We start from the raw sequence: 25,259 nt of genomic DNA, 5'->3' as shown, positions 1-25,259 counted from the left end.
CTCATATCTGGTCAGCCTTGAGCTGGTTAGATACTGTGTTTTAGACCTGCTAAGCAAAATCTCAATAGAATGGGGAACCATTATAGTAAGGGGATGGCCCATCACTATACTCTCGCTCTGAGCGAGGCTCTGCTCAACTGCTGCAACAGCCCGCAAACAACCAGGTAAAGCTGCTGCGATCGGTCCAAAGTGGCTGAAAAATACGCCACTGGGCGATTCACACCACCATGAGTCTGAGTCAAAACAGACAAAGAACATGCTTCACGTTCATGACAAAACAACAGAAAATATTGAGTGTAGTCAGGCATACCCAAAGCCGGAGCTTGACACACACTCTCTTTCAAATCAGTAAATGCTTTCATATAATCCTTATTCAGCACTATAGGATCTAAAACATCCTCATGAGTCAGCTTCTGTAAGGGCTTTGAAAGAACTGAAATATTCGGGATCCATTGGCGGCAGTAACCCACTATTCCCAAGAACATCCTCACATCTTTTTGAGTAATTGGTGCTGGCATTTGCAATATAGTTGCAAATCTTTCTCTAGAAATCTTCCTAGCTCCTTTCTCAATCAAATGATCCAAGTATTTCACCTCTTTCTAACAGTACTGCAATTTAGCAGGGGACACTTTATGTCAATTTTCTCACTGGAAAATCAACAATGCATCGTATCATATTTTCACCCTTCTTTTATTTTGGATGTAGTTAACAGATCATCAATGTACTGCACCAATGTTGACTGATAAAGCATCACTAATGATTCCAAATTATTTTTCAAGATCTGGTTGAAAATGGATGGTGACTCTGAGAACCCTTGTGGAATTCTACACTAACAATAGACTTTGTTCAGGAATTTGAAACAAAAGAGATATCTGCTGTACTCATGAAGAGGCACAGAAAAGAATCCTTGACATAAGTCTACCACAGTGAACCATTCAGCATCACATGGGATCTGAAACATAATCACAGCCGGATTTGGCACAAATGGGCAGCACTTGATCACTATGTCATTTATTTTTGTCAGATCTTGCACAAGTCAAATTTTTCCACAAGGCTTGCGTAGTCCCATTATGGGTGAATTACATGGGCTGCTCAAAACTTCTCTCAGAATTCCTATTTCCACAAACTCTCCTGTCAATGGTCTTACTCCCTCAATTATATTTTTTGCCATCGGGTATTGTGGAGTCTGTGGAAAAACTACATTGGGCTTCACTACAACTCTAACTGGTTCTACTCGTTTTATCAATCCAATATCTTTTCCTGAAAGATCCCAAACTTCAGTCTTAAAACATTTCTGTAAGTCATCAGGAAGATCTTTCACTGAAAATACTGGAAAGAAACTAATCAAAGGAGCTTCCTCCTTCACTGGCTTATCAAAACTTATCAAAGAAAATTCTTCAGACACTGACTTATTGTTAACAGTACGTGTTGGGTCTTCTTCATCATCACTGTTTGTTTGAATTTCAATTCCCTCATCTGAATAGGAAATGCAACATCTTGTTTTGCACAATAAATCCCTTCCTAGTAAGGACACTGGACTTGAATCACAAACCACAAACTTGTGCAAACCTTTAAAATTGCCAATCTTAACCAAAACTGGTTCTGTAATTGGTTTTGTCAAATATTGATTAGCAACCCTCACATTCTGAACTTTCTTTCCTGACAAAGAAAAATCTGGAACGTCTGCAGATCTCACTGTTGAACGTGTAGCTCCAGTGTCAACCAAAAATGAAACTCTGTAACCGTTCACCTTTCCTTTAACATAAGGACCTTTCTGATCCACTTCTAAAGAAGCTGCCATCACACATTCTTCTTCATCTGAATTCTCAGATATCCATTTATCGGTTATTCCATCCTCACTGTGTAATGGAAATTGGTGTACTGTATTGTTACTCTGATTCACACTTGGACCTGTGACCATCAGAGAAAGCATCACCTGTGGCTGATCTGTAGGGGCTTGAGGTATCTGAATCTGTTGTCTCTGCATTTGAATTTGCTGTGGAGGCACCATCTGCCACTGTGGCTGCATCTACTGTAACTGGGACATTCACATTTGTAAAGGCTGTACATTTTGAAAGGGCTGCATGGGTTGAAAACCTTGCATTGGGTTTACAGTATTCTGGAAATTTTGAATTTGACCTCTCATTCTTGGTCCTCTCACATTTTGAAATTAATTGACATCATTTGCTTACTGAATCATACCTCCCTGATTTACCATAGGACACTGACGTTTCCAATGCCCTATTCCCCCACAAGCATGACAAGGTAACATTCTCTTTTCTTGCTGCTCTCCTTGAATCATTACTGTATTCAAATCCAAACCATGATTAACACTTTCCATTCCACCACAACCTCTACCTCTGCCTCCATTCTGAAATGTACCTTGATTATGAAACATACCACTTCGCTGTTGGTGCTGAGGTTGGAAACTTCCCTGAATCTCTATCTGTGCCACCTTAACCTGAATCACCATTGCTTTCTCCCTCAACTTTTTCTGTTTCAATTCAATCTCATCACTGCAATATTTTGCATAATGAAGCACCTCATCAATCAGTTTGGCTTTCCAGCAAATCAAATGACTCTTAATCATCTGACTAAATTCTGGTCTGAGTCCCTCAACAAATCTGAACACAAAATGAATCATGTCTTTTGGCTCAATTGTTTCTGTACCACTGTAAAGTTTAAATGCTTTTAACAACCTCTCATAGTATGCATGAATTGATTCTTTTGCCTCCTGAGCTGTCCTATCTATGCGTTGCCAATCAATGTTTTTGGGAGAAATTCTTTTTTTCAGAAATTAAATGACATTAGGGTAATATTTCATTACTTCAGCTGATGGTGCACCTGTTGCTGGATCTCTTGGTGGCTTGGCTCATTTGTTGGCCAATCTACACTCCTCTTGAATTCAATCCATAAATATGCTGGAACAACTATCTCTAAAAGAATGTTCATATCCTCCCACAGGCATTCTGCAAGTTTCACAAACCTATCTGTCTGCTGGTACCATTCAACTGGTCTCTCCCTCAACCTGGGGTAATCATTTGTAAATGACAAACTGTCACTTCTGCTCCAAGGGACATGTACAAAATCCCCTCCTGGAATTTCTCTCTTTGGTAAATCTTTTACTGCTTCCCTATCCTGCAGTGCTTCTGTAGAAGAATTATCAGTACCTTTTTTCAGCTTGTCTCTTTTCTTCACCCATCTGCCTTCCCATTTGTCTAATGCTTTCCATATCTGGATGCCTTGAAGCAACTCCCTAAGGTGTGTTTTCATCCCTGCAGTTCTCATGTGTCCAAAATCTTTTGCATCAAAATCTAACCTATAACTTCTTTTCAAATGTTTCATTTTTGGTAAATCTATCCCATGTTTGTCTGCTACATCAGCTGTTGATGTATCTCACCTGCTTATTTTGTAATCTTTGGGCACACGTATCTCAATCCTTCTTCAGTGTAGGACTCTAACTTATTTACATCCATGGTTCCCTCAACAAGTTCACTCGCTTCCATTGAAAGCCTAATGTAGTTAATATAATTCCCTTAGCAAAACAAAAGGATGATGGACGGAGTGCTGAACAATGCAAACACTCACCCCAAGTCACAGATCTGGGCTTAATCCATCGTTCTTTTGCTCACCATGCCACCCCAGTTTGGACCCAGCCATATGCAAATCAGTCTTGGCCCAGTCCCTCATGGTAACAGTCCAGTCCGAACTGCCAAGCCAGGTCCTCCCTGGGCCGGAAACAAGCATCCTGGGACTGGTTTCAGGGTATCACCCTTCATCAGCTAGGCTGATGAACAGGATGGCAGTATGGGGTGTCGGAATCCCCATGGCGCCATGGAGGATTCCTGAGGGCAGCGGAAAACCGGCGGGAGACCGCCGGTTTTCCCTTTCTGACCGCGGCCAAACCGCCGCGGTCAGAATGCCCTTGAGAGCACCGCCAGCCTGTTGGTGGTGCTCTCGTGGTCGTTGACCCTGGCGGTCAATGACCGCCAGGGTCAGAATGACCCCCTGAGTCTCTACTGCTTCTGGTCATTGTCCCATCTAGCTTCTGCTAGTGACTTCTCTGCTCTTCTCATTTTTCTCTCAAATTTCAATGTCTGGCTACTAGCTCCCAGATTGCTAATGCCTCAAACTGAGCTGGTCTTGGTAGAGGTTTTAGACCATACATCACTTGACTCAAATTTTCTAATATTCTCAAATTAAATGTCCAGTTTTCAGAAAACGCTAAGCTCCCTTCTTTTCTTGTGATGTTGCACCAATGTTTTAACCATAGGCATGCTCCAGTATCTTTCTCTTCAATTACAATATATGCTGGAGTACCTTCTGGCGGACACATTTCTCCTACCCTTGCTGGAATATATTCCTCTCCTCCAAGAGCACTTTTTAAAGCTTTGAAAAACTAAATTTTTACAATGTTATGTAAAAAATCAATAATCAGGAAGAGACTTTTAATCCCACAATCCTCTTTGTCTCCCTTCTCAACCAATTGCGCTTCACAGTTGTCCACCAATCTGTTCACGACCCTTCTTACTAACCAAGCTATGTCAGTGCAGCATAAAATGATAGCACACTTACACACAGCGGTTGACAAAGTCTTGCGGCTTGTCCTCCTAAATATTATTGCTAGCACTTCATCAAATCCAGAAAATACATTTGTCTATTTTCTACAGGTAGGGTAATTCAATCGCTTCAGGAACATTACAGATTTTTACTGATGGCTTTTCGCTCTAGCAACTATTCTTCTTTCTCAGTTCCCCAGATTCGCAAGAAAAATTTGACCTGCAAATTTTACTCTCAACCGATCAATGGATACTGTCCTGGTGCACATAGGACTCGCCAAATCTCAGTAAAAAAAAAAACCTTGCACTCAACTTGACTCACAAACTTGACTTGCCAACCACGCCCGATTCGCCTACTAAACAGAAAAATTACAACAAAAACCAAGTGTCTCAATACACTTTTAATATACTCCGGAGTCTTAGACCTACCTCAAGGTCCGTATACCAAGAACCATATGGACAGTTTTTTGAGCAGCAAGTGCCACACACGTGAGGTTCGCCAGCTTCCCTACTCTCACACTTTGAAACACACAAACCCCTTCTTCAACAGCATTTGGAGTAAGCCAACTCCCCTAAAATCTCACAAAAAACTCAATCACCTGCAAAGAAATTAGCTAAAGCTGTGCAAGTGCATATTCTACTTCATTCAATCTAACAACAGAACGCTGAGAACATTCCCCATCAATATAGGTAGACCACAATGACCAGGGACAGTCACCTTGGGTGTTTAGGGACAAATCTTCTCCATATTTTTCATCAATTTAAAAAAATCAGTAAATCTCAATCAAAAATCAATAATCAATAACAATCAATAATTAACAATCAATAATCCGAAGAGACATAACCATCAAATTCTGGCTACGAAAATTGTTGCAGCGCGCAGATCCTTGTCTTATCCATTTCATAATAGTGAGTGATTGGACGCTGCTATAAGGTCGATGAACCTTTTGACTTGTTTAGATTATATTGATTATCACATTGATGATTGACACATAAAACAACAACATTAAACAATAATAATAATCACCAAAGAATCAATATATGACACACCATGACCCATTTGGCCACGAATAACCACACATTTGAGTATCAATAAAAATATTTATTTCTCTATATTAACAATGCTAAGGTCACAAAAATTATTCTCAACACCAAATGGTACAAATAAAGTAGCCTCACAGGCTGACGGATTGGCCTGAAAAATCTTAGTTTGAACAGAGAAAATACAACAATTAACTCAATAGTTAGAACACAAATCAATAACATGAATATCTGTGTAAGAGAGATAAAATACATTTGATTCAGTAATAAAACAATGTCAGATCATAAGCATAGAGAAAACACCTCACTAACCTCAAATTAGCATTAGCATTTTGGGCATCATGCAAAAGTTTTAGTAACATTAATTTAGGAAAATATCTAGCTAAGGCATTATAAAAAATAGCAACAGAAATTAAAACAGTAGCAGCTGGTACCTGCAAAAAAAAAGCCAAATAACATTGCACAGATCAATATAATTACCAATCCTGAAGGGTTCAGCACCACAGCATAGCTTCATCAGGGAGTCAGCAGTAACAGCATCAGGACAGGGGCAGGAAAAGGGGTGATAATTCAGAAATGTGTCCTCTAAGTTTTCTGAACCATCCAGTTAATTATCTAAGGCAGGCAGCATAGCGCTACAGGCCCTAAGCATTGAGTACTAAAGTAAGCACCAGCATCATTGCATGGAGCGTAGAAAAATAATTAAAAATAATGAAATACCAGAATGTCAGTAGACTGACTGGTGAAGCATGAAATGTCAAAGTGAAAGTGAAAGTGAAAGATCATAAGAAATCAGCAAATCCGGTCAAAACATTTTGTGCTCCAAAAAAATGAGATTCAGCCAGTCCAGTGGTCAGTGTGAAGTGTGAGAGATATGTCCTGACAAGGGTGGGTTTGTTGTATGTTGATATGCGTATCTCCTACAACACGTAGCCAACTACCCCGGATGGAAGAATACAGAGACAAGCGCTGGGCTTATCATGGCCCCTGCAAATTGAACTCAATTGATATATCAACAAACTTACCCTTGTGAGGACATATCTCTCACACTTTACTTCGCGCTGACCACTGGACTGGCTGAATCCCTTTTTTTGGAGCACAATACTTTTTGACCGGATTTGCTGAACAGTTTTGCGCCAGTTTCGGAAATTTGACTAGTTCCGCTGCATATTTTTGGAACGTTTTTTGCCTTGACTAAGTCACATTTATGACGAAACACGTGTTGGCTGTCCTTGTTACAAACATCTGGAATTAAGAAATATATAAAATACTTGAACTGAAAACATAATTATTCTGAATAAAAGAAGATACATGAACTGAAAACATAATTTTTCTGAATGAAAGAAGACCTGGCAAAATCATTGGGATCGGTCTGAGAGACACATATTTTGGACTCCTTTCTTCATGTTCTCAACTAATGGAGTGCTATGGTTGTATTGTTTTAGAATTGGATTTATATTTTGGTTGACAGGAAACCAATCACAGTTGTGATCGAGCAGCTCGTCCTCCAAGTTCTAAATGAGGCCCGTAGAGCCTGGAGTGCAAGGGGCTTTGAGTCTGCTTTTTGCACTCCAGAGCACTTTGGTATTACAGTATGGGCTGCAGACGCATGAGCAGCCATTTCTGTAATAAGGATCATTCACACGCATAATATGTGCTGGCATGATCCCAAAGTGCTGTGCTGTCAGCTCCATGCAGATGAGGAACTGTTGTGCCTTTTCTCCTTTGCACACTAAAGACAGAGGCGAAATCCAAAGAAGATTCCCATAGGCCCACATATGTAGGAGGTGGTGCACAGTCAGTGCCCCTTGGAAGAGGGAAAAGGTGTCCCCCCCTTGACGGCACATGTAGTTGCTTGCTCACTGCACCCACCTGCATGGCCATCCCTGCCCCACTTTGAATTGAAAATGAGACCAGATCGCTGACAGCTGTGAAAGGCAGACGGATGACTTCAAACAGCAAATCCTCAATTCACCACCATCTTGATCACTTTGCAGGTGAGTATCCACACTGCCCCCATCTACGCCCTTTATTGATGTATTGAATGGGACAGTGCATCCTATGTACAATAGAGCTCGTGATGTGTCATAGATGCACACTTCAAACTTACACAAACCCATGCAACCATCTCAATGCATCTTGCAGAAACGTGGCACATTTGTGCACTGTGCTTATTTTTGTATATGTTATTTCTGTCAATCACACTCTGAAATTTTACCCATTTCTCATTGTGTTAAGGGTCCACAGCTTTAGATGACATCAACCATCTCCTTGTACGCTGATGTACACAGAGTCCGCCTGTACATTTTATGCCAGAACTATATTCTTCCTGCTCACCACAATCTCGGCCCTTGCTCCCAATATTAAATGTACAAACGGTTAGGTAGTTTTGTCTTTCTCAGAGTAATACTGTGTGATATCCAACTATTTATTGGTCATATCTGATGGGTCCACTGTCCATATCATACAATGTAGTTGCTCACAGGCAAGTCATGAATGGTGTCTTTGGTTATCATATATTAACTCATCTTTGATATCATCACTGAGCTGCTAAGCTTCATATTCTTTCCCAAGCTCTTTAATTCTAGCATTCTAGCAAAACCTGATGGTAATACAAGTTCAAATTTGATAGAAAAGCAGATTTTTTTAAATAAAAGTCAATAATGTTAGTTTTTTTAGTCTTTATCTCACTGGGATTAAAACGTGTAACCTGCAGGAATCCACATTACCAAACGTACCTATTTTGAATTCTGTTGCTTTTCTTTCATAGGAATTGAGCTCTTGGTCAATACCCCGCCTCCTAGGGTGATTAAGACCCATCTGCCCGTCAAGCTGCTTCCCAAGACCTTATGGAAAAACAATTGCAAGGTATAAGGCACTGGGGCATTAAAGAGGTGTATGGATTATAATGTGAGCATGTAGCCTTTAGGAGTAACTTTGCATCTGCCTTAAGGATACTAAGGGATACCAGGCCGCCTCCTTTACGACTGGAAGGACTTTGAGTAGGGACTTGAAAGTCCTGTGATATGTGTTGCCATTTCCTCGAAGTATATAAAAAATGAAGGTATGTTACTTGCTTCCTCTATTGCTTCCTGCAGATCATCTATGTTGCACGCAATGCGAAGGATGTGGCAGTCTCCTTTTACTACTTCACTAAGATAGCTGTGGCACACCCAGAATACAAGACCTGGGACGAGTTTCTGGAAAGTTACATGGCTGGAAAAAGTAAGTCTATACAGCATCCTAATGGAGCTTGCATTTGGCTAACATTGATAGAAATTAGTGGTGACTAATAAACTTTTCATAATGAAATCCACATAATTGTCCTTTGACACTGTGAGGAAGAATGTTGCTGCACTCTCTGGGTAGAAGTGTCCTCCTACCTATTTCCAGTTTTCTAGCCTTGTTTGTCCCTAGTGTCCTCAACGTCTTCAATCCCTTTGAGGAATTACATATTTGTTCATTGCTCTTACATAAAATATTCTGCTGTACTTAATTAGGGTACACACAAAGTGAACGCCCACCCACAGTGGGTAGTAGTCACTGCCCCCTCACTAACCTGTAGGGAGAATGGAAGTCTGTGGTGATTTTTTGATGTGACTTGGACACGGGCCTACTGACTCTTTCAGTCAAATCTATTCAGTCACTATGGCCCTCCGATGCCACGGGCGCCACAGTACCACTAGTGCTGGCGGTATGTGTGGCACCCGATTATGACCTTTCCGCTGGGCCAGCGGACGGAAACAGCGTTTCCGCCCTCTGGCCCAGAGGAAAAGTCACAACAACATTGAAGCCAGCTCGTAATCAAGCCGGTGGCAATGTTGATGTGCAGAGGGTGCAGCATCACCCATCTCGCAAATGCGCAATGGGGCTGTGTCTGGGGGCCCCTGCACTGCCCATGCCAAGTGCATGGGCAGTGCAGGGGTCCCCAGGGGCACCCCGAGTCCCCCTTACCTCCAGTCTTTCCATGGCGGTGTTTACCGCCATGGACAGGCTGGTGGATGGGGACTCATAGTCCCCAGGGCAGCGCTGCTTGCAGCGCTGCCCTGGTGGATTACAACTGCCAGGCTGCTGCCTGGTGGTAGCCTGGCGCTACCGGCGGTATGACCGTGGCGAATGCACAACAGTCATAATATGGCTGGTTGGCACCGCCAGCCTGTTGGCGGTACTACTGCCACCGCCGACGGGGAGGTCAGGGACTGCCAGAGTCGTAATGACCCCCTTTATCTGGCTACTTCGCTTATCCTGCCTGTGTATGATGTGTGTGTATGCTGTATACATTTTGCTGGTTGGAGTCTGTGTAATGCTTTGATGGTATTTTCTGTAATGATGCAATGATTGTAGCAGAAGGGTAATGTCTGTTCAGCCTCTCTCACTTTCATAGTAACTGCATGGGCCTGCACCTCACAGACCCTCTATCTCTCTAGCTGTGATGTGCAGTTTGAGCACCTGTAGAAACGACCCTGTGCCTCCTGCATACCCAAACCCACTTCTGCCCAGCAACAGCACCATTGTGTTTGGGATGTCTGGAATAGTATGTTCAATAAACACTCCTCTTCCCTCTCTCCTCACTATAGAAAGCCTGAGACACTGTGATCAGCTGGCAAATTCAAATTTCTAGACTTAGGGCCTGATTTTGAGTTTGGCGGATGGAAAACTCCATCTGCCAAACTCCCGACAGGGTGACCGCCACCTACGTGGCGACCTCCACGCTGGATTTAAGAAGAGTTTCCCACTAAGTCAGTAGGCAGGAACCTAAGTTTCTGCCCACTGGACTAGCCGGAAACAGGCTACAGCATTGTCTCCAGCTCGTAATCGAGCTGGCGGCAATGATATACCCTGCATGGTGCACCAGCACCCTCACAGTGTTCATTGTCTGTGAAAAATGCGATGGTGCTGGCAAGGGAGTCCCCTGCACATGTTCTCCACCAGCATTTTCATGGCGGTGGTACCCCCATGAAACTGCTGGCAGAGAAGGGGGTTGTAATCCCCAGGGCAGCGCTGCTTGTAGCGCCTTGCCCTGGAGGATTAGAACTGCCACCACCTCCAGACCGCCGGGATCTTTGATCCTGGCGAGCTGGCGGTTCCCTGGTGGGCCGACCGCCAGGGTTGTAATGTGGCACTCAGACGGCTGCACTGGCGGCAGTCCGACCTCCATCCCCAAGTCTATTGGTCGAGTGGCTGCCAGACTCATAATGACCCCCTAATACACTGGTTCTTTTGTAGTCCTACCCCATATGACTTGTGTCTGTAATACAACCACTTTTCATGACTGCAAGGCAAAAGCCAGGGTTTTTTGTCCCTTGCAGTGTATAATAAACATAACAACACGACTCCGAGAATCCGGGGTTAAATGAGATAGTTCAACAAATGTATCTTGTGACGCATTCAAGGTCAGCCCCATCAGGTAGTGAAAGTATGCCCAGTGCTTAATTTGAACCTGTGGCTGTAGGTGGCCCCGTGGCATTTATTTTTGGGCACCACAACTTATTTTGAAACCTCATATGTTGGCCCAGAGCAAGAGATAATAAAAGGTAGAGAATAAGAGGAAAAAAGATGGAAAAGGAGTAACAAAGGTAGAAATCAGACACAAAAAAAGAATGCCTAGGGGTGAGTACGAGAGGCAGAAAGTGTCTGGTGAGGAATTAAAGATGAATGAGGGGAATCAAGACTACTCAACCTTGGTATTCGGCACTTCAACCTTCTGTAACACCAGTAGCAGCTTCACCGCAAAGTTTGGGCTCTGGCACTTATTATTTGACAAATTAAGCACTGGCATGCCTTTATGACCCAGGAACAAACTCAATGTATAAATATTCCCAGCGACACCATCAGCTCTGGGGCTATATTAGTCTGCAAGACCTCTCCACTAGACTTCCTAGCAGATTCCACTGGTATGCAGGCTTTGTGCAGCATCCTTGTGCTGGCAGACATAAAGCAAAAGACAAGCATCGGCAAATGCCAATAGGTCTGGCTTTGGAGGAATGTTGTGTGCACTACAGATAATAGCACAGAAATAGATATGTGTTTGTGTGGAAGCAAAACACTGTAGAATAATGCTGGTGTATGTTAAAAGGTCTGATGACAGTGGCACTGCCAAGCCAAACCTAAAAATCCAGGTAGGTCAATGACTGCTCTCCTCTCACATCTGTTGCTGCCAGAGAAAACCAACATACATTATCTAGTTATCCATCTCACTTTATTGGAATTACAATGTCATGTGTGTGTGTACACCTGAAACTTCAAGCTTAGGCAGCTGGATAAATAAAAAACATGATCACAACTGTGTGGAGGGCAAGCACTTTTTTTTGGAAGCTCACAACTTCTGCCCAATCCAAATACGTACTCCTGGCTCCAAACATGCAGGCGGAGGCAAAACTCCTTTCTAGTGATGCTCACATAATTGTCTGGCGACAACTGCGCTATTAAGATAGACCATAAAACAGGTGCTTGGCTCTGACTGAGCCAGTGCAGCTTTCCATTAGTGAAATGGCTGCATCGAAACTCCAGTACACTTGTAATTGGGATTTTACAAAATGTTTATCACAAATCTAGTGTTTACCTCCTCCCCTACCGATGGTCACATCCCTCACCTTAAACTAATAATACTTTTAACTTATCATTATAAGTGTAATTTGTTCACAACGCAACTGTTGTAGTGTCTTCCCCAGCGCGGGATCATGCAGATGAATTACGCCATACGGGAGCTTCGGTCAAACATTAGTTTATTACACAGCATACACTTGCAAACTGTTAATTGCATCATACATTCTGTTAACCACACCCTAACACCTCCCAACACATCACTTACTTCCTGTTAAGAGTCCGCCCAGAACCACACGTATTCTAGTGCACATAACATTAATATCCTACATCTCATCCTCTATTAAATGGAAAGGTGGCAAACTTCACCAAAATCACATTCTCTCTATAAGTTGCTGAGGCGCTCCCCATTATCTGCTGGCTCGGGTTATCTGAGATGATTGAGGTTCACCCTGATATGGCAACAGCGACATAGGCTGAGGTGCTTCAGCCAGACCTGCAGGCAGGGTCACTTCCTGTACAGTTTCAGGACTTGATAGTTGTTATGGTAGGTGTTTAAAATGTGAAGTGCCCCACAACCTGTAACGGATCAGTGGCAAAATGTCCTTTTTCCGTCTTCGTTTTGGTTTTACAAGTACCCAGTATTCTTTGCCAAAAACTGTCTCCAGGGCATGATGATGCTGATCTTTATATGTTTTCATTTTTCTTTTCCAATCCACTTTGGTGGCTCAAATCTGGTCATTATCCACTCATTGATCTAGAGTCCATTGAGGTAGTTTTGTTCTGATGGCTCTTCCAAATAGCAAGGTGGCTGAACTCTCACCAGTTGTGGAGTGAAGAGTTGATTGATCGGCCTGGTGGTCTGACACATGACTTAGTTCATATTGATTCCCTCCATAGACGCTTGTTGAATGACCCTCTTGAGGGTGCCCATTAATCATTAAACTACACCATTGGCTTTGGGCCAGCGGGGCGTACTCTTTTGGTGTTTGAGGTGAAGTCGAAAGAGAAGTTCTTTGAACTCTTTGCTCTTAAAGGGCAGGCCATTAACAGATTTGAGGATTCTGGGGATGCCCCACATTGCAAAGATGGCTTCAATCCATTCTATGACTTTGTCATGGGTTGTCGAAGATAGTTCTTCCACCAAAATAAAACTCCAAAGGAATATTCATCTATGATGACCATGAGATGGTGTCCATTTCCTAAAGGCCGAAAAAATGCAACTGCAACTCTCTCCCAGGCATAGGCAGGAAGATCAGACATCGTCACTGGGTGCTGCGTCACTTGGGGATTAATTGCAAATGTGGTGTGTCTTCAGCTCCTTCTTGACATGCTCATGTAGCTGAGGGAACCACATTTGATCTCTTAATGTTCTTTTGGTTGCCACACACCACTGTATCCTCCCTGGGCCAGCTCAATGGCCCGCTGTCTTAGAATTCCAGATATGAGAATTCTCAAGTCTCGTACAACTACGCCTTCTTGTGGGGCTACTAACTCATCCTGTACATTTGTGAACTTTTAAAATTCTACATCCACAGCAAGGGACTGGGTATTTCTCCTCCACGATTGCGTGGTAGTCAGTTCTTAAAATATGCTCATGTCATTATCTGCATTGGTGGCATCAATGATTTGCTCCACAGACAGAGCCGCTGGTGTGCTGGATCTCACAATAAAGTTAAGATATGTATCAGCTGTCTTGGATGTTGAACTGTGATGATGCTGCAGCACTCATGAAAAGTAATCTGCTGGGTTCTGATCATTCTCTAGTTTTTGCTCATAATCATATTCTTGTAGTCTTAAATCCCGACTCTCAATGCAAGGGGCATCTTAGCCTTCATGTTTCCAAAAATTGTGAGAAACGCCTGGTGATCCATGATGACAGTGAATCGTTTTCCATAGAGGAATACGTTAAAATGTTTGAAGGCCCACACCACAGCCAGAATCTGTTTCTTCGGCTGAGAGTAATCACTTTCTGTATCAGATAGGCTTTGACTGGCATAAGCTACAATGTGTCTCTGAGCATTCAGATAGCCAATGTGTTGAGCAAAAATTGCCAATAGCCTTACCGGGCTTGCATCACCCATTGTTTTGATAAGTAACTTGAGGTCAAAGTAGGCCATTTCTATTGCATTCTCAATCGCAAGTTTAATGTCTTTGAAACTCTGGTAGCATTCCGGAAACCACTGGAATGGTACATTTCACTTAGTCAAGTCCCTCTGTCGCGTAGGCTCTCATTATCTTAATGAGACTACTGGATTTTGAGCAACAAGATTGTCCACGATGTGGGGGACTGAGTCTGGTCCACAGCAGATGACGCTTGTCACTCCAAATCTGGGTTTTGCTCCGGCTAACTAGCAGTGCCTCATCTCTCCCAAATGGTAGAGACAATTGGGCAGCTGAGCGCATGACATCTCAGTACTTCTCAGGGAAGTCGTGGTCACTCAGGTCACAACCGGTTCTCTCATACCCAGTGCAGTCTCATATATAAATGACAATAGAGGCAGTACAAGTTTTAAAGATTGGTTTAATAAAACGACTGCATTTTGGATAACAAAGCGTGAGCTGCAATAACCAGAACTACACAACACAATAATATTAAAATAGTAACGATGAGAGTGAAGCACAAGAATAAGGCTATCATAGTGCCGCTATATTATTCTCTCTCTAAGTTATATTTCGAGCACAGCATATTAAGCTCTAAGCCTGCCTTTCAAGTTCCCCCGGAAGGACATCAACCCTCATACCTGAGCAAAGGCCTGTAATCTGCATCAGCATCTGCAACGGGGCCTTCAGCATACAGTTGTGGTTCCCTGGCTGGAATCTCCCTCGTAACGTGTACTAGGACTAGAAAGTGTTTTTATAACTAACACCCAGATGTTCTAAGAAAATGTCCCTACGTAAGGATGTGTATTTTCAACGAATGCTGGAGACTAAACCTCTACCACGTTTACCGGCAATGTACCAGACTGTGGCCTGGACGGAAGCACAGGACGATCAAGAATACATTATTTGAGAACACAGTGCTGAGCTAAGCTAAACAGTGCGATAGAAGAAATTAAAACAAGACCGTAAAAACTGGTTACTGTAAAATAACAATGCGAAGCTAAATAAAATATATCTAGGGCAAAGTGCACAGCGGCCTAGTATGTTAAACTAACGTGCATGGAGCTATACTTGAAATGGCTACACAACACCCTCCCCTTGTCGGTAGAAAGTGGTTCAAGCCAAAGCTAAAATGCCCTAACCTAAAATATATCTAAAACCCTACTTAATTTTGACAAGTCAAGAGGACACAAAAGCATACTACTAATGAGCATGCGGCCAAGGAAAACGTCAATTTAGGACAGTTCCAAATCAAGCATCAGTCATGGAAAGCAGGAGATCCTCCACTTCGGCAGATGACAAAACCGGTAATTCTGCGCCAAAAACAGCTAAGGAGCAGGTGTGTTCCATAGCCCCAGTGTCAACCAAGGCGGCATCCCGTGCAGTGCCTATTAACGAGTTAATGGTAACTTCTCCAGGAAGGTTAGCTCGGAATCAGCTTCTCTGAGCAAACGCAGCCGCAGCACGCATGTCTGGTAATGTACCCTCAACGAGAACATCAACAGATCAGCATCAATCTCTGAGGGGCGTTGCTGTGAAAGACAAACTTCCAGTGCATGTTCAAAAGAGCACCAACGGCACCGAAACACGGGCTGCACACAATCCAAAACCGGTCTGAATGACAGAGACCAGTCACACCCTAAATGTTCCAGGAGTGTTGATCCAAACTGCTGCATCATGCGTTTAGGACACAGCTGCACTGATGGGAGCGCCTTCATTTGTCCTTGTTGCGGCGGGACAGCCATTGCGGAAGAACAACAGCAACAGCAAAATTCCGGCAAATAAAGCCAAAGTTATTGGAAAACCCCGGAAAATTCTTCTGAAAATTGAGTGAATAGCCGAAGGTATCAAACCGAATATAGAGAAAAAGGTGTGAACAAAACCAACACCAACAGCTTTGAAACAATTTGCTAATCCAGCCGTGCTGGACGCATTAAATATACGTCCCACGAGTTCACCAAAGTGTCTCGGAACGTTTGTATTTAACAGGGACTGTATTTCTGCCGACAACCTTGCCACTTGAAGTGCGTAGGTCTCGTGTGCAGATGTAAGGGCCACATGCTTCTGAAACAATAAAGCCTTCAGTCTACTTAACTTGTCAACATTCACCTTGGAAGTAGCAATGTGAGGCCAGATATCAGCTACCTCCCTAAATTTAGTGGGGGGAAACAACACGTTCCTGCAGCAAGTAACGACCTTAGAGACCGAAGCAACGTAAACTATTCCGGCCTGCATGCCACAACAGGCTTCACTATTGAGAAGGACGTAGCTGCCATTTGAAAGCACCTGGATCGTGCGTTTAATCAAGGGGACTGGAACTCCCTTCAGATAGCAAGCCAAGTTCACAACCGAGGCATTACACGCCCCATGCAAGGACAGCTGCTTACAAATCATCGAATGGCTGACTGAAGTCTCGCATTCACTATCGCTAAGAAAGACCTCTTTCATGCCATTGAGGCATTTGTACGAGAAGGGAAGCTCCGACACCTCATGGATGTAACTATCTCCCAACTTTTCATATCTGCCTACCGGAACGTGTTTCAAACAAGAAGTGAATTGTAATGTAGAAATAGGCAGATTAATAACCCCGTGTATCAACCACTCTGCCGAAGGAATCTCGGCCACGGTAAAAGGCAGTCTTTCTATCTTTTCAATGTTAAGCATGACATAAGTCGCTTCCTTTTTAGCCATTAGTTGTTGTTGCCGCGTCAAATTAAAGAAAAAAATATTTCCCTGGCACTGATGTGCTGCCACGGAACGCGACCCGCCTTCAATGTCCAACCCAACTGCATAATGGACCTGGTCTGACTCTGCCCATGATATAAAGAAGACATATCAGATCGTATGTCTATAGCAGAAGAAACAATATTGTTAATTGTATATATCCGGTCGGACAAGGTGTAAATCCCATTATACACAACAGCTAATGCCTTTTTCAAATTTTCCTGATCTATCTGCCTTAACCGGGCTGCAGCCTCTTGTTGGGAAAGTTTCCATATTTCATTGTATACCTCATACATGAAACGCTTCCTACGTGGTATCTTTGGGCCTGACAAGAAATCTTGTAAGTCAGTGTTGTTAGACAGGAGTGTGAGAAAACAGGGTTGATTGCAGAGGCCCCCTAACTTTTTGCCCCCATTTTCCACATTTTGCTGGTGTTTTCCTGACTCTGATGGTGCCCTGGATACTGCTAACCAGTCCCAGGGCCTGTGCTCTGTGTAAAATCAATATGCAAATTAGGCTAATTATAATTGGCTAGGTTAACCTACCTATAAGTCCCTAGTATATGGTAGGGCATGTAGGTTTAGGGACCACAGCATAGGTAGTGCACCCATAGGTGCACTGCTGAGGTGCCCAGTGTCATTTTAAAGGCAGGCCTGCCTTGCTGGCTGCTTTTAAATTAAAGTTATATGCAAATTCGACTTTGGAATTAAAAGTAGTTCCAAAGTCTTAAACTACCTTATTTTTACATATAAGTCACCCCTAAGGTGTGCCCTATGTGCCCCTAGGGCTGGGTGCCATGTAACTATAAGCAGGGACCTTATAAAAATAGTTTTATAAGCCCTGGTGAGGTAAAAACAGACACATTTGTTTTTCCCTCATTGTAGTAAATGGCCTTCATAGGCTAGAATGGGGAGACTTTATTTTAATTTTTAAAGTCTCCTTAAATGATGCATACCAAGAGTTTGGTATCAAATTAATTGTTGTAATAAATCCCACAACTTCCAGTTGTTGGATTTAATATAACTTGTTCAGGTAAAGAGTTTTAAACTTTACCTGAAAAGTTGCCAATTTCAGCCCTGCATTGTTTTTGCTGCTGTGCTCTGATTGGCCAGCCTCGAGCAGCTTGACCAAGCTGCCTTGATGAGGTGTGAAGTGGCCTGGCTTCACACAAAGGAATGTGCCTGTGGGAAGGAATCTCCCCTCAGCAGATGGTGAGGCAGGAAGGGGGAGGGCTGCCAAACTGGTCTTCAAAGTCAGAGAAGGACATTTGGAGCAACCAGCAACACCCCCACATCCTGCAACCCCAGACAACTAGGTGCCCCCTTGATTAGATTAGGAGAGGGCAGGAGATGGGTGTGTTTATGATTTTTAGCCTCACCAGTGGGTGGGCTCAGCCAGATGTAACCTCCAAAAATCAGATTCAGCCATGATGGATTTTTAGAGAATGTTGCCTCCTGGGATTGATTTTTGCCACACTTCCCAGGAAGTGGTCATCACAGGGGGAAGGACCCTGCACCTGATTGGAGAACCAGGACCCCCCTGCTTTTCACCCAGGAGCAAGGATAAAACTGGCAGACCTGCACCCACACCTCAGTTCCCTACCACATTCAACAAGGAAGAACAACAGAAGAAGAAGGACTGCCCTGCTGGACCCCTGGCCTGCACCTGGAACCTGCACTCAGAAGGACTGCACCAGCTGCACACTTGGGCTTCACCACAAGAAGGACTTTGCCTGGCTTCGACTGGTTCAAGGAGGGACTCCCTGTTTGCTACAGGTGAAAAATTGCTAACCAGAGTTCCCTGCACCAACTCCTGAAGAAAGCGACCAGCTGACCACTGTCCAGTGGCCAAAAAGGAGTTTGCGCCAGGTGCATTCTGGGAGTTGTAGTGCGCACCCCCAAGGACCATCTCAGAACTTCTGGACCCTTGGGGTGAGCTGTGGACCCCAAACGAACCTCAAAAGGACATCTGGGAGAAGCCCCAGAAGTTTGGAGAAGTTTGGACAACTTTTGTAAAAAAGCTCCATAGAGGGACCGACCTGCCGCGGCAACTCTAGCCGGCTTGCCTCAACCGCAACCCGGCCTGATTTGCTGGTTCGTCCCGGTAAAGAAAATCTCCGAAAAAGAGACTAAGTCCGAAGGTAAAAAGTTGACCGGGACCTCCCAGCCAGCGTATCCGAGGAGGGCTCCATGGACGTCGGATCAAGATCCAGGTTTACCCCGGTCGAAGGATTTTCACCTCGAAAAAACGACTAAGTCCGAAGGTAAAAATCTCCACCAGGGATTCCAGCATCGCGTATCCGGAGAAGGGCTCCAGGAGGTCGGATTGGACTGGCAGGTTCGTCCCTCTGAAGAAAATCTTTGAAAAAAAAAAAGACAAAGGGGGTCATTCCAACCCTGGCGGTTGGTGATAAAGCGGCGGCCAACCCGCCAACAGGCAGGCGGTCCAAAAAATGGAATTCTGACCCTGGCGGGAACCGCCAACACAGGCCGCCACTTTAACACTCCGACCGCCACGGCGGGACAGACAAACAGCGCGGCGGTCACCGCCAACAGGCAGGCGGCAGACAATGTACCGCCCACCCTATCACAACTCACCAATCCGCCACCTTTTCCGGGGCGGGAGCCCCGCCGATAAAAACACGGCAGAAACAGACTCACCTCTACACACTCCACGAGGAAGGAGGACAGCATGGAACCCGAATTAAACATCCTGCCAGCTATTGTCTACCTGCTCATCTACCAGGAGTACGAACGCCGGCGCAGATGACAACGGTGAGTACTGCACCTACGACACAGGGGAGGGGGGAGGAGGAAAGCTTACGGGCACACACATACGCCATACACCCACCCCCCCACCCCAAATACCTACACCCCAATGCAGAGCAACAAGTCAGAGTGACATCCCCCAAACCCACAGGAATAATGCAAAGACACAATTAAAATGATCTATAAAATATATGTATAATATAGCTCCATTGAAGTTATGGGAAATATGCATTATGAAAGATACAAATTAAGGAATGAACATAGTTAAAAATATATACATAGGCAATAAGTCCTGCCCCTTCTGTCAAAGTTCCATAGTCCGTGGGCCAATGTGCACAAACACATGGGCAAAGCCCACACAGGAGACCAGATACCATTGGAGAGAACACTGCTGGGGCATCAGATGAGAAAACTACAGGCACCTCAGGGGGAAGGGAAGGGGGGGCACCTCAGCCACATGAGTCCACGACGCCAGATCCACGAGGGGCCTCCATGCCCACTGTCCCATCCTGGGGAGTGCAAAGCCACAGTCTCACAAGTCTCTACAATGGGTGGCTTGCCCACTGTCCCATCCTGGGGAGTGCAAAGCCACAGTCTCACAAGTCTCTACAGTGGGTGGCTTGCCCACTGTCCCATCCTGGGGAGTGCAAAGCCACAGTCTCACAAGTCTCTACAGTGGGTGGCTTGCCAACTGTGCCATCCTGGGGAGTGCAAAGCCACAGTCTCTCAAGTCTCTACAGTGGGTGGCTTGCCCACTGTCCCATCCTGGGGAGTGCAAATCCACAGTCTCACAAGTCTCTACAGTGGGTGGCTTGCCCACTGTCCCATCCTGGGGAGTGCAAAGCCACAGTCTCACAAGTCTCTACAGTGGGTGGCTTGCCCACTGTGCCATCCTGGGGAGTGCAAAGCCACAGTCTCTCAAGTCTCTACAGTGGGTGGCTTGCCCACTGTTCCATCCTGGGAAGTGCCAAGCCACAGTCCATCAGATGGATTACCGACTCCACTGTTAATGGAGGAGGCATGGTGCCCTGAGTGCTTCGTGAAGCCTTGCTCGACACAGAACCGGCACTGTCAATGGGCCAGCGGTGCTTGAGATGAAGGGCCCAGCGGAGCCGTGCTTGACAGGAAGGGCCCAGCGGAGCGGTGCTTGACAGGAAGGGCCCAGCGGAGCGGTGCCTGAGACGGCGGTGGCCAGCGGAGCGGTGCTTGAGATGAAGGGCCCAGCGGAGCGGGGCTTGACAGGAAGGGCCCAGCGGAGCGGTGCTTGAGACGGCGGTGCCCAGCGGAGCGGTGCTTGAGACGGCGGTGCCCAGCGGAGCGGTTCTTGAGATGAAGGGCCCAGCAGAGCGGTGCTTGAGATGAAGGGCCCAGCGGAGCGGGGCTTGACAGGAAGGGCCCAGCGGAGCGGTGCTTAAGATGAAGGGCCCAGCGGAGCGGTGCTTGAGATGAAGGGCCAGCGGAGCGGGGCTTGACAGGTAGGGCCCAGCGGAGCGGTGCTTGAGAAGAAGGGCCCAGCGGAGCGGTGCTTGAGATGAAGGGCCCAGCGGAGCGGTGCTTGAGATGAAGGGCCCAGCGGAGCGGTGCTTGAGATGAAGGGCCCAGCGGAGCGGTGCTTGACAGGAAGGGCCCAGCGGAGCGGTGCTTGACAGGAAGGGCCCAGCGGAGCGGTGCCTGAGACGGCGGTGGCCAGCGGAGCGGTGCTTGAGATGAAGGGCCCAGCGGAGCGGTCCTTGAGATGAAGGGCCCAGCGGAGCTGCTTGAGATGAAGGGCCCAGCGGAGCGGTGCTTGAGATGAAGGGCCCAGCGGAGCGGGGCTTGACAGGAAGGGCCCAGCGGAGCGGTGCTTGAGATGAAGGGCCCAGCGGAGCGGTTCTTGTCACGGCGGGCCCCTGTTCAGCGGTGCTTCTCACGGCGGGGCCCTGTTCAGCAGTTCTTGTCACGGCGGGGCCCTGTTCAGCGGTTCTTGTCACGGCGGGGCCCTGTTCAGCTGTTCTTGTCACGGCGGGGCCCTGATCAGCGGTTCTCCTCACGGCAGGCCCCTGTTCAGCGGTTCTCGTCACGGCGGGCCCCTGTTCAGCGGTGCTTCTCACGGCGGGGCCCTGTTCAGCGGTGCTTCTCACGGCGGGGCCCTGTTCAGCGGTTCTTGTCACGGCGGGGCCCTGTTCAGCGGTTCTCCTCACGGCGGGCCCCTGTTCAGCGGTTCTCCTCACGGCGGGGCCCTGTTCAGCGGTTCTTGTCATGGCGGGGCCCTGTTCAGCGGTTCTCCTCACGGCGTGCCCCTGTTCAGCGGTTCTCCTCACGGCGGGGCCCTGTTCAGCGGTTCTTGTCACGGCGGGGCCCTGTTCAGTGGTTCTCCTCACGACGGGCCCCTGTTCAGCGGTTCTCCTCACGGCGGGCCCCTGTTCAGCGGTTCTCCTCACGGCGGGGCCCTGTTCAGCGGTTCTTGTCACGGCGGGGCCCTGTTCAGCAGTTCTTGTCACGGCGGGCCCTGTTCAGCGGTTCTTATCACGGCGGGGCCCTGTTCAGCGGTTCTCCTCATGGCGGGCCCCTGTTCAGCGATTCTCGTCACGGCGGGCCCCTGTCCAGCAGTGCTTCTCACGGCAGGGCCCTGTTCAGCAGTGCTTGTCCTGTGTTTCTAGGGAGCCAGACCTGGCCAAGACTTCCCGCTCAGTCGCCATCCGACCTAGCGGTCGCGGGGCCCTCCTGTGATGGAGTCCTGGGCCCGTGGGTGTCGTCCGTCACAACCGGAATGGGGCTGGTGGGGCCCTTCTGGCCAGCTCGCCTGCTGCCTGACTTCTCTGCCCTGCTGCCTTTGCCCTCCTTCGCTGAAGCTCTGTGGCCCTTGCCTCCCTTTGATGATGTGGCAGGTGACGGGGCAAGGCTACTGTCCTTGGTGGCAGCCGTCTCAGGCTTGTTGTGCCGGCCCTTAGTTTTTTTTGTCCTCTTCCCAGGGGGTGGGCTGGCTGTCCCCTTGCTGCTGGCCGATGTTCCTGCCTTAGGAGCTGGTGGACTCCAATAGCCCTGCACTATGGTCATAGTAGATGCAGGGCTGGTGGTGGCTGAGGTGCTTTTTTTACTCTTACCAGATGGAGGGGGTGGGTTAGTGATTGGAACGAGCTCAAGGTTGGAAAGGAAAAGCACTTTGGAAGGACAGGGACGGGTAGGTGTAGTGGGTATGGGGGTGGAGGAAGAGGATGTGGTTGTAGGAGAGTCAAGTGTGCTGTCTTTGGGTGCAGGTGCTTGTGACGGAGGCTGTCGTGAGGTGGATGGCTGTTGGGTGGGTGGCTGCCTGCGTTTGTGTGGTTTGGAAGAGGGGGTGACAGACACACTGGGAGAGGACACAGGGGACGTGTAAATGGCAGTGGGGGTGGTGACTGCACGTGTGCGGACTGTAATGGAGGGTGTGCTGGTGATGGAAGTACTGGCTGATGGTGGTGTGCATGCAGGTGTGAGTGGAGACGTCACAGGGAGGGAGGAGGGAGATGAGGAGGTGGGGGACACAGAGGTGGTAGTGACTGTTGGCATGTCTGCATCTGGATGTTGCTTGGGTGAATGCTTGTGTGATCTGTGGTGCTTATGTCTGGATGAGCTGCCCTTGGGTGTAGAGGTGTGTGCAGGCTGGTCTGATGGTGTGGATGGGATAGGCAGAGGAACAGGAGACTGGGACTGGGTGGAGGGAGTCAGAAGAGGGAGGCTGGAGACAGGGACAATGGCTGCCGTCAGTGCTGAGGCCAGAGCGTTGAACGATCGCTGATGGGCAGCCTGACCCGAATGAATGCCCTCCAGGTATGCATTGCTCCGATGCACCTCCCTTTCTACACCCTGGATGGCATTCAAAAGGGTAGACTGCCCAACAATGAGCGTCCGGAGGAGGTCAATGACCTCCTTACTGAGGGCAGCAGGGGTAACTGGGGCAGGGCCTGAGGTGCCTGGGGCGAAGGAGATGCCCGCCTTCCTGGCCAAGCGGGCACGGGGCGAACGCTGAGGGGCTGCTGGGAGGGCGGGGCTGGTGCGCTGGGTGGCGGCTGTACCTGTTGTGGCGGTGGGCACGGATGTTGCCGCCACCGCAAGGGAGCTCCCTTCCGAGGACGTGTCGGTGTCGCTGACGTCTCCACGGGTCCCCGTTGTGGAGCTCCACTCGCCCCCCGTCTCACTGGTGCACTCGGAGTCTGTTGCATGGCCCTCCGGGGCCATGTGAGATGCAGCTCCCTCGTGCGCTGATGCCACTTCTCCTCCGCCTGATGATGCTAATGCACACATGAACAGGAAGACAAAGAAAATGGGGGGGGGGAGAAATGAAGACAGGTTGAGTGCATGCATTGGCAACACCGTTGTCGGAGAGGACAGACACAGAAGCCCCCTGCACTAGGCCGCGCAATCGGCGTACACTACTCAGTTATTGTGACTAGGCCTACATGTCTATGGACGACAAATGCACACATGGGTGAGGCCGGACCATGGATAGCTGTACTTGGCACCCTACAGAGGTGGGGGGCGGGGGCACAGGGCCATGCCTAACGGAGGGGCCTAGCCTACAGAATGCGCCCTGGCCTAGAGATAGCCACAGCCCTCCTCCCCCACCCAGACGCCTTCACTGCGCGCAAAGATAGCAGAATGTGCTGATACTCACCCCCTTGTGTCTGCTGTGATGTCCTCACGCGCCCATCCAAATCGGGGTAGGCCACCGCCAGGATCCAGGACTTCAGGGGGGTCAATTGGCGGCTGGCACCCCTCCTACGTTGGGAGGCCATCCCCAGCAGAGACTCGGCGGTCTTTCTGGTCCCGCGGCGGATGTCCTCCTACGTCTTTCGGCAGTGGGTGCCCCGTCTGTTGTGGACCCCCAGGGCCTGGACGTCCTTGGCGATGGCACGCCAAATTTCGATCTTCTGATGGGCGCTGACCTATGTGACATGTACAGGGTGGTAAAGGAAATCTCATCACTTTTCTGCCTGGTCAATGTGAGTGCCCCCCCCCCTCCCCAACCTTGCCATGTCGCACATGCTCTCATCTTTCGTGCGTTGCACTCCTCATTCGCTCCCCTCCCCACCATCTTACATACACCCCACTCAACACAGGCATAGCCCATTCAACTTGCACCCTGTGTACTAACCTGTTGGTCTGGAGGACCGTAGAGTAGCGCATACTGGGGGAGGACCCCATCAACAAGTTTCTCCAATTCTTCTGAAGTGAAGGCAGGGGCCCTTTCCCCAGTCGCAGCAGCCATTGTATCTCCCAGACCGAGGTCACAGCAGCACTTGCAGTATCGGTCCTCTCCTGTGGATGATCAGGTCTCGAGTGATTAATCAGATAGAAAATGGCGGTCACGCCCGCAGCGGTGCGTACCGCCGCGGTGCGTACCGCCGCGGTGCGTACCGCGACCGCCGGCGCCCATCCTCATTGGCTACTGAAACCCATAGGGTGCAATGTTAACCAATGTGGCTTAGCACCGCGGTCTTCGCCCGCCTACCGCCACGGTGTGCCACGCCAGCGCATTGACCTCACATCCCACTGTCACACTTCA

The 25,259-nt window shown here is 47.5% G+C and overlaps 1 protein-coding gene across 1 annotated transcript in view; it reads left to right on the top strand.

Moving 5' to 3' along the window:
* LOC138246890 (sulfotransferase 1 family member D1-like) overlaps positions 1-25,259 on the top strand; it is a 393,773-nt gene that overhangs the window by 252,600 nt on the left and 115,914 nt on the right. Inside the window, exons 3-4 of the mRNA XM_069201640.1 lie at positions 8,371-8,468; positions 8,699-8,825. Of these exons, the coding sequence (XP_069057741.1) occupies positions 8,371-8,468; positions 8,699-8,825 (225 nt within the window). The remainder of the gene's footprint in view (positions 1-8,370; positions 8,469-8,698; positions 8,826-25,259) is intronic.

The sequence above is a fragment of the Pleurodeles waltl genome, chromosome 7 (assembly GCF_031143425.1).
Source record: "Pleurodeles waltl isolate 20211129_DDA chromosome 7, aPleWal1.hap1.20221129, whole genome shotgun sequence".
Lineage (NCBI taxonomy): Eukaryota > Metazoa > Chordata > Amphibia > Caudata > Salamandridae > Pleurodeles > Pleurodeles waltl.
Note: the sequence above shows the minus strand (reverse complement) of the source record. Positions and strands in the feature narration are given on the sequence as shown.